General features: G+C 48.2%; 1 protein-coding gene across 2 annotated transcripts in view; it reads left to right on the top strand.

Annotated features, from left to right (window-relative positions):
- Positions 1 to 366: 366 nt before the first annotated feature.
- LOC119378926 (dnaJ homolog subfamily C member 7) overlaps positions 367 to 18,123 on the top strand; it is a 106,199-nt gene continuing 88,442 nt past the window's right edge. Inside the window, exon 1 of one of the 2 annotated variants that reach the window (XM_037648013.2) lies at positions 367 to 513. In XM_037648013.2, the coding sequence (XP_037503941.1) occupies positions 434 to 513 (80 nt within the window). In that variant the 5' untranslated portion in view covers positions 367 to 433. Of the gene's footprint in view, positions 514 to 11,147; positions 11,441 to 18,123 lie in introns of those variants that run through there. The other variant, XM_037648010.2, reaches the window with a different exon arrangement.

The following is an 18,123-nucleotide window of genomic DNA, read 5'->3' on the forward strand; positions in this document are numbered from 1 at the left end:
ATGAAGGGTCGTCGGCCGCCATGAACGTCAAAAACCTGCCCTAAATTTCAACCAATGACGGCACTGGTCCGACTGACTAAAAGTACGAGGAATACTTGGCACCCCACTTCGATGATTAGGGAGGAGGCCTTGCCACCCCTGTGCGCATGCCTATGGGGAGAATATTAGAAGCTCATCGAAACAGACGACGCGAACCCGAGCAAGAGCTGCGGCTAAACAATATAAGGGAGCAGACAAACACTGCAGGCTGCTACTGAGAGCGGAATAACGGGAATGATTCGCACAGCATTGCAGCCTGCAGCGCTGTCGCTGTCCTCTGGTGGGCTGTGGCTGCTGTGGAGCGGTGAGAAAGTTCCGCCTGACATCGTAGATGGCGCTACAGTCGCTACAGTTGCTTGCTCGCTTGCTGATTATTTCGTGCGTGTTGTAGGCCATGGCGCTTCAGGAGAATATGGACTGTGATATCCAAATTATTGAGGAAAAGACCGACCTTCCGCCACCTTCCAAGCAAAAGTAAGTGTTACTTTTTGTATATACGGTGATGTTTTGGTCTATCAGCTGATTTGGTGGGCCTGGTCTTTCTTCCGACGCCTGTAGATACGTGCCTGTTTAGGCCTTGCCTTTGGGAGGTGGGTATGCGTAAGGTTGTTCGTGACACGGGAGTGCAAGAAACGCTGTCAACGAACCGTGCTTCGAACTCGCGGTTGTTGCACTCTGCATGTTGGCGCTCAATTCGTCTAACGTAATTGTTCGTAAGTGTGTCGCATTTTTTTTTTTTGTTTCTCAAGTTCCCTGTAGTCTTCCGTCGACTGTCCGCTGCACGATCGTGGTTCGCATTGCTTCTCGTGTGATCGCCCGCGTATTTCCTCATTTGATATTTCCCAGCCGTCGGTTGTAGAGGACTGAATATTTCATAATACGTCATACAAGCTATCCTATACTGCCTCGTGTATGTGTGAATGTGCAATCAATGAACGTTGCGCGGTACCAAAGCGACCTCCCGATCCTTTTTTTCTACTTTGGCGTCCCGTTTTTAAGTTCCTGCACTCAGCAACAGCTCGTTTTTGTCAAGTCTGCGTAAGTCCTTTCTTTTTTTCTTCCTTTTCCTTCTTCTCGAATTGGGTACCGCTGAACGCCTCTAAACGACATTTGGACACAGATCCCACGCTCCGTGCGAACCAGCGAGGTGAAATGGAGCATGCGGACCTAAAGGACTCGTGCATCTTTCAGTCGCTGTGGTAGAGCGAATTGAGTTTTGATTTGGTATTAGTGTGTGTTGAATCTCGAGACAATATGTGCTTGACATTGCAGAAACGCGCGACAAAACCAAGGTTCGACGCGAGAAGCGCAGCGTATTCACCGACGGAAGCGCCTCGGCGCTCCAATTTTTATCGTAATCCCCGCTTCAACCACAGTAAGCATATTGTGGTTCTTCAGTCACAATAAGTATATTGTGGTTTTGACACGTAAAGCTCCGGTATTTCCTTTCACGAAAAGTAACCTGCTACTAGTGCAAAAAAAAAAAAAGAAAACTATTAGAAAAAAAAAAACTAGTTTCGTTCTTCTAGGAAAGTGTACTGTGTAACGTTGAGAGGTGCCTATTAAAACCTACAGTTCATTGAACCCAGGCTCTTTTCATTCTTATGCCGAAACTGAGCAACCAGTCAGTAGTTGCTAAAAGCATACTTAAAGCGCGTGTGGGCAAGTTGCCTCACGCTAACACGGAGAAACGGAGCGAGAACGGGACGAAAATACAACGCACCGCTGTGTGTGGTTAGACTCGTTATTGCGTTGTTTCTTTCCTTTTACATCGCTATTTTAGCGCAAGCAGCTGATCGGTGGACGCACGTCCCGACACCACTGGTACGGCACGTTAGGCGCGTACGAGCTCGCGTACGTGTTGCTGCTTGGAAGCCATGCGAGAAAGAAAATGGGCACTATAAAAAAAATATATATTGCACCGTTTATGGCTGTCATAATTTTGTGTGTTTATTGAACGCCCTTCGCAGGCTACTTGTGAAGAATGATTGGCACATTATAGTAAAATCCAGAAAAGACAGGGGCCTGCAGCAAGATTTGATGGGCAGCGCTTCGATTCCCGCGGCCACATTTCGATGGGGTCTAAATATAAAACACCCGTAATGTAGATTTAAGTGCATGGCAAAGAACCCCAAGAGGTCAAAATTCAATGCAGAGACCCCCACCATATGGCGCCACATCATCATATCGTAGTTTTGGAACGTAAAACCCAGAATTTTCTCACTTTTTTTTTTAGTTTTTGTCAAGACATTGGCTTCAGTTACATCTCTTATTTGACCACTGCTCACCACTTTACTGTGAACTATGGCAGGCATCAGGGGCTTTAATTCAAATGACTTCATGAACGAAGCAATGCAGTAGAAAAAAGGGGGGGGGGGGGCTCACGGGTCCCTTATGAATTTGCCTAAGACGACTTGAAGGCGAAAGCCATGTTCTTCTTTTTCTTCCTAGTCGATGTATTGATCCTCCTGCGCCCCCCTCCGAACGCTTTCTGCACCTAATGGGATTTTGCGCTGCCTCCAGGATCGGAGACATTGCAAACTTTCTGCACGTCACCTGGTTTTGCAATGCCCCCTTGATCGGCCCACTGTTGACCAAGCGAAGATGTCACGTTACGACGTCTTCACGTGACGTCACGTTATGTGACGTCGCCACGTGATATTTAGCATCATTCTTGTTGACGCCGCCGACGCCAAAGGTCAATTTTCGCGTTTGGTGAGGCTTGGCCTTCGAAAAAAAAAAAAAATGCTACCATGTCATTAACTGCATCATTCCACTTGCCAGTTTACTACAAAAGTCGCCTAGTATACTACAGCCTAATTAATTGAAGTACAGCTAATAAAGAATTCTATATCAGCTGCAACATTTTGTAGACTATATACACACACAAAAAGGATGTACGGATCTTAGGTGATTGTAATGCATATGTTGGTTATATGAATAAATGCCAGGTATTACAGGGGAATTTCGTTTGGGAGACTATTATAGAATGAACCCAGCAATCATGCGTAGTCTATTGTTGCTTGGCTAACACTTCGTAACACTGTTCTCTTTAGGCAGCACCGGGCCCGTAGCCAGGATTTTCTTTTTTCGGGGGTGGGGGGCTTGCTGAAGGCTTGGAAAACACCAATTTTCGCTATTTATTTTCGGTAAAACACTCCCCTCCATCAGAATTTCGAGGGGGGGGGGGTGAGGCCCGGGCCCCAAGGGAACCCCCCCCCCCTGGCTACGGGCCTGGGCAGCACCAATGTTGCACATTGACTCCTCCTAGCTGGCCAGTATTATTGTATAGAAATCAGGTGGCTGTGTGTTCACTGTAAATAATTCCCCACAGCGGCGTCTGGGTTATATCAGCTACTACTAATCGCGGAGATACGTAATAAACTGCACAAAATTAAAAATACATCTTTACCTAGCTGCTCTCTGAGAGCTTGGTTGTATACCTTCTGAATTGTCGATAGTTGATTTAAAGACTTGGATCTCATTGACAGTGTACCAGATAAGCTTTGGAATTACCTAAAAATGTTATCGAATAGCCAGTTTCGCTTCAAGCAGCTGAAAGCGTTTGATTCAGTACTACTACGAACTCTGGGTATGTTTTGGGAAAATCGGAATCTGGACACCTCATAAGTGTACTGGGAAAAATCTTTACACATGATAAAAAGCGCTTAGATGGCTATTGATGGCGCACACTGGTTTAAAAGTCCGAAACGCTGTCCGACAAAGCTGCATTGTTCCTCCGTATTTATGCACTGTTTGAGGGACATTGATGTGGGAGTTGAGCTTTGACCAGTGAGCGACTTCTATTTTGTCTCTTGCGCCGCCGCTGTGGCTGCGCTCTCGCTAATCTACGATCGCAAGTTTTACCTTACCCACTACTTCCGTGTCCTGTACCATGCCTGGGTATCTGCACATTATAAAATGTATTTCGTTATTTGTTTCTCCGTCAGGGCTTCTCCGTGTCCACTTCCCATTTCTTTGCATTTGTAAAAAAGTGTTCACTGCACGCGGTGATTTCTTTGGGCAAAACCCGCCGGTATTTCTCCTCTGTGATTCCTGCAGTCGGTGGCATAGTTGCAGATTGTTCCCCTTCTTGCTTTTTTCCTACTTTCGCATTGAAGACTTCCATGACTATGGTGTACTGGGTTCGTACCTTTTGCGTTGCCTATTCAACATCCTCAATGAACTGCTCTACTTCATGGCTGAACGTTGGAGCTTACCCTTGTACTACTTCCACTTTGTATCTACTATGTAGTTTATCACGACGCACTAGTTTATCACGACGCACTAGTATGTGGGACCTCCCGAAAATGCACTGTCCAGGCAACGACGTCACCCTTTGTACTCCCGTGCAGTAGGCCAGTAATGCAGTAATGCGATTTGCCTAACCGTGAGATTTATTCCGCATCACGTCGCTAGCGCCGCCATGTTGAATTCCAGCAGTGTCATTTGCTTTGTCGATAGTGTGGTGCATTGGAGTCTGCACAGGACGCCGTCAACAAAAGCCCCAGCAAACAGCGTAGTTTTCTAAAAGGGTTCTTCACAGCAACAGAAAGGGTATACTGCAAAGCGGAAGTGATGAAATCCAAGCTAAGTCTAAGAATGCTATGTTGAGAAGCGAGGGTGCGTACGCAACTTGAGCATAACCAGTGCCTCCTCTATAACTTTCAGTGCCTGGTAGAACACCCTCCCGCGGCCGTCGGCGCTTGCGTTTCTCCCGCTCGCCGCGACTGCGTGGTGGCGCTGTGCAAACAGGGTCGGGCGCTGAGCCGGTAGTGCTGGTGCGGGCGCGGCCTAGAGCGCTTGTTTGCTTTGCTCTGCCTTGACACGTGCGGTTGGGTTTAGCGAGTTGAATGCGAAGGAAGATTTTTTTTATCCTTTGTCGTGACCACGCAGCTTGCATGAATTGCGATGTCGTACTGCTGCGTGCCGCTGTGCAAGTCGGACGAAAAAAAGAAAGTGCCTGGACTATACATCTGACCAGCTCCTTTTTGTCCTTGATATACTTTGCGAGCTTTTGCAGACGGTGCGCTCAAAGACAACCCAAATTTGGCAAAGCCACTCAGTACCTTGACAAAGTACACAGTTCCAGCCCTCTGTGCATCAAGGCTCCTTAAATGCCAGAGTGATGGCAGCTATGACCGCAGGGTGCGACTCGTGAACCTCATATGTATTTACTTCCTCAGGCCACTCCTCTCGGACTAGGCGTTTAAAGGAACACTAAAGAGAAACAATGAATTGGTTTAGATCGATAAATTATGCTCCGAGAACTCTAATGTCGTTATTTTCGCCATCATAGGTTTATTAATAGAGGAGAAAATCTATAGTTCGAAGTTTCATTTTTAAATTTCGCGCCGAAATCTCCCGCGTGACATCACGGATTTCAAAGTGAATTTATCGCATTTTGGCTCCATTGGATCAACAAAAATACGTCAAATTTGGTATGTTAAGTCTATGGCTCCCTCAAAGGATAATGTACTTCATTTTTACCGATGAGGAACTACGCAGTCCCTAGTAGGTGCCATCAAAACATGTGACGTCACGGCGAATGGTGCGGAAACTTCAAGGTGGCGTCGCCACCTACATTTTCTCGCTTACTAAGCGTCTTCTCGCAGCAAGCGTGGTGTTTTTGGTATCGTGAAAGAGTACTATACTAATATGAGAAAAATCGCTTTGTTCTTTAGTGTCCATTTAATGTGACTGACAAGCAGGATGCTTGCAAATATTTCGCGAGGAAGCCACTTTCAAGGGAGTATGTAAGGATTTGAGAAAGGTTGTGTCGTTGTTTATTATATGCGATATTTTATTTGTCAACAAATATTTTCATTGCAAGCCATTTATATAACGCTGTGAGAAATATTATCTTGTGCAATTTATGATCTTTTTTTCTTGTCAGCAAATGTTTTAACCTTAGGCCATTGTATGCATGGCTCTGAAAAATAGTTTTGTGCAATTTATGATCTTTTTTCTTGTCAGCAAATGTCTCAATCTTAGGCCAATGTATGTATGGCTGTGAAATATTGTTTCCTTTGCAGTTAACTTTCCTTTGTCACCAAATGTTTCACTATTAGGTCAATAGATGTAAGGGTGTGAAAATCATTGTGTGTGCAATTTTATATTTTTTTTTGTACGCAAATGTTTTAATAGCGGGCCAGTATATGTAAGGCTGCGAAAAGGTTGCTTTCTTCCAATAGAAATTTTTTTTTTCCTTGCCACCTGGTGATTTAATCCTAGGCAGCAGGTAGGTACCCTGGACAGAGAAACAGCACGCCTTTTTTTTCACGTTGGGTTAATATTTCAAGAGATATTCTGAATTGGGACAACAAATTGGTCCAGTTGGATTTGGGTAATGGTGGAGCGTAGACTGATTTTGAATCGGGTTTTGTATAAGCTTGCTCCGCGGCTGAGTGCCAAGTCAGCAACTGCGGGTTTTGCCAAGTCTTGTGTTTGTTGCGAGCGAGCTCAAGAGCTTAGCGGTCGAGTAGGCCTTGCTTCTACCGATCATTGTCAGCATCTCAAGATACCCTGACGTCGAGAAAATCGCGAAACTAGCAGCCGCACCTGCGCAGGTAATGCGCGGCCAGCGAGCGAAAGACCGCGAAACCCTGTTTGGGTGGCGGCGCCTGGCGGTGAACGGTTGTACTCGCGCCGACGGTCGTGCCTTTTGTTCTCCTCCCCGTCCACCAGGCACTGAAAGTTATAGAGGAGGCACTGGCATAACCCTATATATGAGTACCCAGAATGGTTAACGAGACTGACTTAGCGGCCAATGTTCGCTTTTAATCCGGCGTCGCGCTTTGTGCGCGCGTTTTCGCGAAGTGATTTCGCATGTCTCTCGCAAGGCATTCTTCGAGAGCGGCTTAGCTCTCGAACCAGGCGCTTTCTCTCGCAGACACTGGTGGAGGGTCACACGAACACCGCGATTAGCACGAACACTAGGGGGAGAGAAGCGCATAACGGTGCGTGCCGGCGAGAGTCGGTATAGACCACGTGGAAATCAGGTAGCAAATTGCTGCTTACAAAGAATCCGAAGTGGTAAAAAAAAAACTAAGTTGGCTTTCCTGCAAGAATATTTTGCAAACGAAAACTCGTGCACAGAGTGCTTAGCTCGTTCACCCATCCAGTTGTTAGACAAGCTCTTTTCCCGTTCTTTTTTTCACGTGTCTTGTCTTGATGAAGTTTGGCTCGTTGGGCTAGTTGGTCACACATTCGTAAATGGGAAATAAAAACAGCGCAAAAGGAGACGAAGTGCGAGCGAAATCAGGACAAGTATTGCTGTGTGTTCCTTCGCTCGTGCTTCGTATCCTCGTGCGCTGTGTTGTGCGGAGCCCAAGAATGGATAGGTCGCCCGCCTTTCAATTCGGCTACACCCCTCCACATTGCAGCGAAGGTGCTCAAGTACCAGTGGACTGTGTCTTTTGTGCGCGCTGAAATGTCACCATGGATGTTCAAATTCAAGCCAAATTTAACATTTGACTTGAAGAAAAGAAAGTGGAGGTCACGTAATGCGGACTGATAACCGATGGTCAGATAGAGCGACGGGTCACGGATGGATACCAAAAGACGGGTAACGTAGCCGGGGACGGCAGAAGATTGAATGGGGAGATGAAATTTAGGAAATTTGCAGGCATAAAATGGAATGAGCTTTTGCGCAGTCCGGGGCAAGTTGGCGACCATTGAAAGAGGTCTTCCTCCTGGAGTGGACATAAAATAGAATGATGACGATGATCGTATAGAAGTGAGAACAGGAGGAACACCTGTAACCATGAAGACACAGTATTAGTGGCAGGAAATATAAAGGGTTTATAAACTCGAATATTTAATAAGCTAGAAGAAGAAGAACTCGCAACCCCTTATGCATTCGCCTAAAACGATTCGAAGGTGAAATGCACCTTCCTTTTCTTGATAACGAAAGACAAAGCCTAATTAAAATATGTGTTCCTACTTTTCCTGTGATGTGTGTGTGTGTGTGTGTGTGTGTGTGTGTGTGTGTGTGTGTGTGTGTGTGTGTGTGTGTGTGTGTGTGTGTGTGTGTGTGTGTGTGTGTGAGAGAGAGAGAGTTCTAGACCTCGCGGAAATATGAAAGCAGAGAGGTTGATCCTTTTTGAGCTTTAACGCTGGCGTTGTCTTGAGAATTTTCGTAGACCGCCAAATGGACCAATCTCGATCGCACGTGAACGTTGATTTGAAGTCCCGAAACTAAAACTTTCTTAATTCAGTAATGTCATGCGGGTTGCATGGTGGAAGGGAGCGAAAATAATAGCCAAAGTGAAAGGTGAGAGAATATGGGGACGCTAAGGTGGTTAGGGTAACAAGATAAAGCGTCTCTGTGAACTCGTGTTACGCAGATCTCAGTGGCATTCCTTGACTCGACAATATATAACAAAAACGGTATGCTGAATATTGCTTGGGGTTGGAGACGGCAAGCTAGCAAGTGCGCAGCATTGAAGAAAGCAAGGGCACCTAAGATTGACAATGACAAGCAGGGGCGGCGCGAGGATTTTTTTACTGGGGGGGGGGGGGGCAAAGGGGGAGCAGGGGGAAATTTGGGGGGGGGGGGGCTAAAGCCCCCCCAAACCCCCCCACTGGCGCCGCCCCTGATGACAAGATGAACTCGAAAGTGCTTCAGCTTTTCTACCTTGATTTGATATGTGTGAGCAGGTGTTGCGCAGGTGTAACAGCCTGAATACTAAACGTGGGCAGCGTTCTTTCTATGAGTGTCCATTCAAGCATATGCCACAGGGTTAGTGAAAGGGCACTAATCCTCTCTCCGAACAATGGGTGCTTTGTAGGCAACCATCTTGCCATTTACTTCAATGTAAGCACTGCATTTATTCTCAAGACTGACGAGCATTTGATTAACTTGAGCCTATTTGTTCACATAAGTTTTACATCGCGAGGGTTACTGATAAGCAGCACGTCCTTATTCGACGCTCAATGCTCACCAAAGATTTGCTTGCGGTGATACCTGTACCGGAGCTAATCAGCATTAATGAGTGCGGGGAAATGGAAAACGACGCGCTAGATTTTCGGCTCTGTCGGCATCCGTGAGGGAATTAAAAAAACCGGAAAGATTTTTGAGCATTTTGCCTTGGTTTATTACGTCCTTGTGCGATGACGCCCTAAGAACTCTAATTAAATTCGGTCAAGCAAACCACCAGCATGATAATAATAGTCACATGGAACGGAAGAAGGCTTAGTGAGTCAAACGCACTGGACGATGGAGTTCAAGCTTCTGCAATAAGCAGAATTACTTGCAGCAGGCCCGTACCCAGGAGGGGGGGGGGGGCTTCCCCCCTCCCCCGAAATTTTGATGACACATGGTGTTTTATCGAAAATAAATCAAGAAAATAGGCGTTTTTCTCAAATAGTGAAGGCTTTCAGCAAGTGCCCCCCCCCCTTCCCTGAAAAAAATTCCTGCTACGGGCCTGACTTGCAGCCTCCCGTATCTAGAACTCACCTGTGAATAGACAGAGCAGGCATGCAGTCGTTCCATTACGGACGATGTACCAAGCAATGCCTCTGGTGTGTGTGTGTGGAGGAGGGGGGGGGGGGTGTTGGCACCTTCACCCTGACTGACTTGGGTACTCAGTTTAGCCTCCTGTTTCCTTGTCTCTTCCTGTGTCGTCTTCTCATCATTTTCCTGTCGAAATCTTATAGACACGCCGAGCGAACATGTTTCGTAGATGTGACGTTTCATATAAAGTCGAACTGCGATAGGATTCTACGCGCACGGTGCTCTGTGGGATCAAAAGAATAAATGTGTGTGGGGCACCCACAGCTTCGCATTTCCGGCGAAGCTGTGGCTTTTCTTCTCGAGTAGCCACTGACGGCAGCAAGTTTGTGCAGATGACGCAAGAGACTTAGTCATCGACATTGCATGCACAGAACGAGAAATATGTGAAATGCATTTCCAGCGCTTGCTCGCGATGGTCCGGCATGTGTGTGGTACTTATCCAAGCACTTTTTTCAAGCTGATGTTTCCCGCATTTTTTATATACTTTATGAAGCTCACAATGGACTAATTCTCTGTACGAGGGAATAAAAAAAAAAGAGAAATCCGTCGTAGTTCCCGCGTAACGGTCTTTGATGACACGTCAGTCGGTGCATACGCCATCGTTGCTGGAGTTTTAAATGGGCCATGGCCTCATCTTTCTGTACGCCAAACTTCTCAATCGTGAGAGCGGAACCATTGCTTGGCAGGCATCATTAGGCAGTGCGCTGGCGAACGAATCTCAAGTGCCGCGCGCTGTGTGCGCCCCGTCGCGTGTGTGTTGCAAGTGCCGAGGATCGCCTTTCGAGCCGCCTGCTTAGCCATGCATAATGCACGCAATGCCGCAACCTACATACGTAACGTGTCACCCCCTTTTTTTGCCTTCGGCCGTGGTCCTTGCTCTAAAGTGAGTGGGAGTGCCTGGGAGACCTTGAAACCGTCTCTGCTCTTTTGCTTCTTCCACTGTGTACCTGCCTCGTTTAAAACACCCCGAGTCTGGGTGTCGCTCGGGGGTTGTGTGTCGGTGCGAGCGTCTGCACTGGCACATCTTTTGAAGGTTGGACTGGCGGCCTATGCAAGCACTGCGAGTGGTGCCACTGCTCGAACTATTTGCGAAACTTCTACTGACGAAAACAACTTCACTTCGGGTATTATACAGCGAACTTTGTCGTCGAGGTGAAGTGGTCGTGTGTAGTGTCATTGCTTTCCAATACTGCGGATGTAGGTGCGAGTCTGACAGGCGGGTTTACCCTATACCCTCAAATATTTCGTTTCGCTCTCATATCGCCGTTTGCGCGATAATGATATGCGCGTTCGTCAGTTAACGGGATCGCAGGCTCGCGCAGCGTAGTCGCCTAGCTCAAAAGTGGCGTGTCTTACGAAGGCGGTTTCTCCCTTTCTTTTCTTCTCGGCGACCGGAAAGGCGTCGTTCGTTGATATTTCATGCAGTCAGGGGCGTAGCCTTCTCGCGTAGGTCACCAAGGACTTTAGAAAGCGCGCGCGCGCCGGCCTCGCAGTGCGTGCACCTTCGCTCACCCCCGTTCTGGCCCGTGGGCTGCTGCGGTCGGCCGGCGCGCGGGCCCCAAGAATAACTGCTCTGTCGGTCGGTCGCGGGATCAACAAAGACGCAATGGCCGAGCCGGCGAGGCGCGCTCGGGCCGACTTCGGGCGGCGACCCCCTGCCATGCCCATTCTCCGACGCCAGCAGCAGCAACACCGTGGTCGCGCAGTCTTCGCCACGCTCCTGGTGGACGGCGTGGGTCGTGCGGGAGTGCGCTGCGGCTCCGTCGATGCCCTGTTCCGCAGACGGCCCGAGGGCCGCGTGGCCTCGCCGACGGCTGCCCGTTGCCGGAGCCAGGAACGAGCTCCCCGGGAAGCCTACGGCGCCGGCTGGGCCGTCGGTCGCAGGTAACGAGCGCGGCACGCGTTTAAGCCCCGTGTGGTCCCGGAGCCAGACCGTGCGTGTGGCATGCTTCTTGAAGGGCGCGCTGTCTTCGCCCGCGCGTACCGTGTGGCGTTGCGGGGAAGCGTCATTCTCGGATTGTGCGCGTTTCCGCAGCCCACGCTGCAAATTGCACCGGCGACTTCTTTGCGTTCCTGGAGAATTGTTGAATCGCGCGCGCAAGAAAATTGTAAAAAAATGCTGTTTTATATTGAATGCTTCGTTTGTAAGGTTATGCTCGTTGGTTATAGTTCGTTTCTTTTTTTTTTATGAACTGCAGTGCGCATCGCTCGTTGGTTAAATTAATTTTTTTTTTTCATGAACGGCAGAGCGCACATTTCACCTTAAGTGTAATTCAATCCAGTCTGTGGATGTTTACATGAACGCTGCTTCGTGGTAGCGCCAGTAGCCGACGGCAACTTTCGCAGCGCTTTCACGCGTAAGGACGGCTCGGGACGCCGCTCCGTGCGTTTTTTGTTGGCTCGAGGTCTCATCCGTATCGCTGAATTTGTCGGCGATCGTACTGCTGTGGTGGCCCGAATACGTTCTTACGGCGCTGCACTCCTGCATTTGCCTATTTGCCAGTGTTTGGTCATTATTTATCTACTCTTTTCTGGAATTGCTTCTACACCTTCCGTTTTGAGCGTACAGCTTACCGAACGTGAGCGCGCATTCGCACAGGAGGGACAGGTGGCGATGGGGGGTGCTGTCCGTCTGCGTAATACTTCATTGTCCTTGTGGCAACGCAATATCACACCTCAGATTTCCGCATCATTGCTCAAGGCCGCCCTGCTTATGCCTCGCGGCGTGACTGGTAAGATCAAAAATGAAGAAAAATGGTTCGTTACAAAGCAGAGCGTCTGTTCGCGTTCAAAAGTATACAATTATTTGTTGCGCTCTGTAAGAGTTGATGCTTCGTACTACGGTTATTGCGATGACCTTGTGGCTGTTTTTGTTATGGAAACAAATCGATAGCATCAGCCTAACTCTTTCATAACCTACTTTTATTTCTTTTTTTCGCCCACTGCAGGACGAAAGCTTCTCCCAATAATCTCCAATTTACCCTGTACCTGTATAGGGCTCCAGAGGGATGGGCATTAAGGGGTGGGCAAGAAATAAAAGTGTCTGCTAATTTCTTAAATTCATCATCCCGCCAAAATCCCCCTGCCATATTCTCGGCTGCGCCTCGCATCCATTGGTGTCCATTCCCTTGTAGCGCGTAGTTTACCCTGTATTTCGCGTTCAGGTTCACGTAAAATGCGGAAGTTATCTCGTTTGACAACCATCGAACGAATTTCAACGAAATTTGGGTTACGAGCCTGTACGCATGAAACAGCTATTACAGCTAGAATATTCGGAATCCCACGCAAAGCGACGAAGTTAAATATCGCCAAATTGTGACTGTTACTTCACAGCTAAATTCACTCAACCAAGGTGACAAAACCATGCACATTGTGCGATATGTTCGTTCTGATCTTTTCTGTAGCATTATGGAGTTGTAAACTCTCAATGTGTTATTTAAGTCTGTGCGCTTTACGCGTATGTGAAAGGGCCGCGCTAAAGCTCAGTTCATCAACGCAAAACTGTCCCGTTTTTCATATTCAACACAGGACGGCGGCGCACCGCTCGACTATTCATGATTGGTATGTGCCGTCTTCACAGTAATGCTGCGAGAATCTTGAAGAAGGCGCATGTCGTGGTATGGCGTCGGGTACTAGCTAAGACAAAGGGGTACTAGCTAAGACAAGACGCACTAGTGGTGCGGACATTGAGGAAGCAGCGGAGCTGGTGGTGGTGTCCTCATCGTTTCCCACCCCTTGCTATAGTATATACTTACATGGATAGGGTAAGCACGGCCAAGCATCATTTTCTAGAATTGGAGTTATTGATCAATTATTCATGGGCTGTCGATTGGTTATCACAACGTATCGGTCGTGCTTTTTGGAGTCAGGCTAAGCTCATCGAAGTATTTTCTATAATGTATTTGCTATTGATCGATTATCTACTAGCTATTGATTGACTATCGATTGGCTATCACAGGGTATCGGTCATACATTTGTGTCAGGATATAGGGTCATCCATGGATTTTCTAGAATTTATTGGCTATTGATCCATTATCGATTAGCTATTGATTGGTTATCGATTAGCTATCACTAGGCTCTGGCCCTGTATTTGGGCCATGCATGCTAAGCACATTAAAACATTTTCTAGAATTGGTTATTGGTCGATTAGCTATTGATTAGCTATCACGTGGCTAGGCCCGTAGCCAGGAATTTTCTTCGGGGGAGGGGAGGGGGAGGCACTTTCTGAAAACCTTTGCTGTCTGAGAAAAACACCTATTTTTATTATTTATTTACGGTAAAATGGCTATGCTAGGAGCTGCTTGTCACATATCCGCTTTCAGTGGCACATACCCGCCAAAGCCAGGCCGAGTTTCTGCGAACGATAGACGGACTAACGGCCAGTATAAACAGCTCCGGTGTTTAAAAAAAAAATAAAAAAATAAAAAGGCTGGAAAGCCATCGCTTCTTTCCCGGCTTCTTCGCCGCTGGCTTGCGGCCACGTCGTTGTGCGACTTCACTTGCCTGCGTAGTATGCTTCGGCCCCGTCCATACGTGTGCGCGATCTGCTGCATTCACGCCACTGCCACAAAGCGCATGTCTGGCAGCGTTCCTGGTGTTGGCGTTTGATGCAGCGTGGACGATGTGGCGAAACGCGACAACGGACACAGACATCTCCGTAATGCGTAGCTCGCATTTCTTTCTTTTACGTGCGAACATCATTTGTTTAGCTAGCTAGCACGACGGATTCCGGATGGGTGGATGACTCAGCTTTCGGTGTGACGTGACACGTGAACGAGTGACGTCAGCACAGCACGCGTGTGTGCTTGCTGACCCCCCCCCCCCTTCTGAATTTTTGATTGAGGGGGGTGTTTTACCGAAAATAAGTAATGAAAATAGTCGTTTTTCTCAAATAATCAAGACCTTCAGCAAGTGCCCCTCACAAAAAAAAAAAAAAATCCTGGCTACGGGCCTGATATACAGTAACTCTCAATAAACTATAATAAACGAGCAACCAACGCCGCCTGGGAGGGAATAAACCTGATTCCGGTCGCCTCTGCCGTCGCTCTCGCCCATGACAATGCGCTGCCGGCACGTCCACGCGCTTTTCGCGCTGTCGTCCGGACGCCGGCGCACGTGCATCTTTTGATTAGAACGTATGACGTATCGATTACTTTGCGGTTTCAATAAGATATCGGGCGTGTGTTTTCGTTGTGCCAACCTAATTTACAAGAGAGTGGTTACTCGAACACGTTTGCAGAACAAGGCAGTTCGTCGTCGACGATGCTGTTTTCTTGAGTGTGATGCGCATTTTGTAATTCAGTTACCATAGTGTCTACGGCGGTAATCTTTAGGTGAGCGCATACTGCAGTGTTGTATGCACGGAGTTACGCCAGTGAGCATAACTCCGAGCAAAAGGCATGCCAGTAAGGAAACTGGCACGCTTTTGAGGGCGCGTATTTCACGAGAAAAATGATTTTTCTGCTGTGCGATTCGCCTTTGAATGCTTTGATATTCACGAGAATAAGCGTATCGTGATGAGATACATTTCCGATTCGAGGATATATCGGTGTTCTCATAGTGTAGTAGCTTACAAAAATGCGATAGCGTAGATGAAGTGCTCCCGACAGGACAAGTCCCGGTCCCTAAAACCCCACCCTCATTACGACGAATTACAGGCTCCCCGCTCGCCAGAGCCTCCGCTGGGCGTTGGCTTTGCATCTTTTCGTTATCCTTTACAGCAACTCGTAGCGCTATGAAACAGTCTCCTCCGCGTCGCTGTTCTCAGGAAATTTCATAAGAGTCCACCAGGACATCGTACAAGCCGCTCTTGTTCGGTTGTTGTCGCGGACGTCCAGGAGAGCGCTTGTAGATGTGCTGTGTTCCATCGGGTCTGTGCAATTGCATATAGTCGCCCTGAATATTCGTTGAACTTGTGTAGCTTAGCCGTCGAATACGTAATGTTATCGTATACAATGTGTAGCACACTGTACTGTCCACGATGTATTTGGACATATCTGGAAAAGTCTGCATTGTTATGTAATTTTTGAAAAACCTGGCTGGGTCATGGAAACTGACTGATGGCAGTCTGTGTGACCGTCACGAAAACAATCTTTACCTTTGATCAAAACTTATCAACTCGCTCCTTCTTCGGCATCTGTGGTAAACAGCTAAGCTGAAGTGTTAAAAAAAAATGACTGTGCAGACTGTTGCTTCTACAGATCACACAAAATACCTCAATTCCCGAGCATGACGTTACTCCGATAAATTTGTTCTTGTTTGTCTTGGCCATGACCTCGACTCGACTTGAAGGCATTCTGGTTTAGCCGGAAAGAAGCACTATAAGCAGAGGCTCGCCTGGCCGGGTAAAGCTCATTCACTGGCGATGCAGCGGCAGACGTCTTCAGTTCTAATTGTCGGGGTTTAAAGTCCCAAAACCACGATATGATTATGAGGGACGTCGCAGTGGAGGGCTCTGGAAATTTCGACCACCTGGGGTTCTTTAACGTGCACCTAAATCTAAGTACACTGGCCTCAAGCATTTTCGCCTCCATTGAAAATGCGGCCGCCGCAGCCAGGATTCGATCCCGCGACCTTCGGGTCAGCAGTCGATCACTCAGTTCTGCCCTCAGTTTACTGCAAGTGACCTGTCTTTTTTCACTCGAGGGATTATTTCTAGTACACATAATCAGTTTTCTAATCAGGCTTACTAGGGAATGTTCTCGGAATCATCATGGAAAACCTGGAAAAGTCAGGGAATTTGGAAAAAAATTAAACTGGTAGACACCTTGTGGTGTTATAAAATCGTCGTGCGCCCGGTCTCACTCGCAGGTTACGTATTGTATGAAGTAACTTTCTGTTGACTAGTATGGGTTCCTGGTAAAGGCAGTCTCGACACCGTCGTTTTCGGAAACATTCCGCTCTTACGCTGAACTTTAATGGCTCATGCAGAGTATGCTCCACAAGCTTTGTCACAGAGCGCCGTCCTCCGGTCGAGAGCACTCGTTTGGTGCGTCACACAGTGCAACAGAAGTGCACGGAAAGTAGAGTACCAATTTAGCGGCTCGATATTCGTTTTCTTTTTCGAAATGCTGTGGAGAGTCGCGCTGTAAGCACGTGTTTCGATGAGGACAAATGCAGGTGCGCACGTGCCCCCCCCCCCCCCCCCCTTGCTTTTCAGTGTTCGCTTCTGCGCGCGAACTTGCCAGATCTCGGCAAAGAAGGAACACGTCTACCGCTCTTTGTGCTAAATTATTCTACCCATTCTGGCAACACGGAGGCGATCCGCACGCTCCTCGCTTCTGCTGGTCGCACGTTCGACATGGCGCTTGGCCTTCTCTCTGGCCGCCTGTGGACGACTCCCACGTTTGCCAACCCGTGAGTAGTCTTTCACCTTGCATCAGTTGATCTAGCTGACATTTCTAGAGAGGCGAACAGCATGCGCTTCTTTCTCCACAGTTCTGAATGATCCGTCTGTAGCCACGCGCGTTCGTTAGGTGCCATCGAGTTCGAGGACCATTTTTTGTTGCGTTGTCAGGCTGGGAGAAGAGACAGAAGATGGAACACTTGAATCTCACATGGGCTACCGCTTCCGAGAGGTGCCTCTCGCTGTGGTCAACTCGTGTGTTATCCACGTAGCTGGAGAAGCACGGAAGTTCGCTCTCGCAGTACACTGCACACCGAAAAAGGCGGGCCCAAATCCTCGTGCCATTTACAAGAAACGTGGCACGCCCCTTTTATTCTACACCCGTCGGGAGAGCGAGCGAGGTAGCTTCGTTTTTCTTCGCTTGAAACATTCGCTCTCGCCGTCGGGCGCGTGCTGCGGCCGAACAGGCCACTCGAGGTACCAAGGCGCGCGTGACGCGTATTCCTTTTCTTCGTGGTGCATTCCTTCCCATGAGTTGGCAGCCAGCTCTGCTATACGCGATTACGCTGGACACAGCTCACTCAACGCGAGGCGCAGCGCATTATTTTATAGTTGATTTCGCGTTTGACGTTTTCGAAAGCGACATCCTCGTAGGACCTTCTGGAGTATTCTGGAATCGTTTGTTTTGCGCTAAGTTAAAGCCCAGGACCCGAGAACCACACACACACAAACAATAAGAAATACTGGCAAGCTTCAGCCGCCCTAAATAACTTAGCTTTTGTAGAACCGGTTTAGTTTTCGAGGGGCCCGTCTGCTCTGCTGCTACATTGGGCCTCACAATGAATAGCGGCATAGGAGGCGACCCGCCGAGTGGCAAAACGTAGCGGTGTCTCCCACGCGACCACCGTCTCTGTCATGACGTCACCACGCTTCTTAGGAAACGAAATCGAAACTGGCCGTAGAAAATGTAAATTATTTTGGACTCTGAAGCTTGTCAGAATTCTGTTTTTTTCTTTTCTGCTATTCTGGGGGGGGGGGGGGGGGGGGGGGGGCGAGGGGGCTCGTGGACTTTCATTGAAATACGGTCGGCTTTTTTCTCTTAGCCCATCACCGTACAACACTGTGAACGTGGCCGAGTTTGAGTTGAGACGGAGAAACTAGCCAAATGGCATTACGGATAGGACTTAGACGGTTCCGGCCAACTGGCCAACCGTAGATTCGG

The sequence above is a fragment of the Rhipicephalus sanguineus genome, chromosome 1 (assembly GCF_013339695.2).
Source record: "Rhipicephalus sanguineus isolate Rsan-2018 chromosome 1, BIME_Rsan_1.4, whole genome shotgun sequence".
Lineage (NCBI taxonomy): Eukaryota > Metazoa > Arthropoda > Arachnida > Ixodida > Ixodidae > Rhipicephalus > Rhipicephalus sanguineus.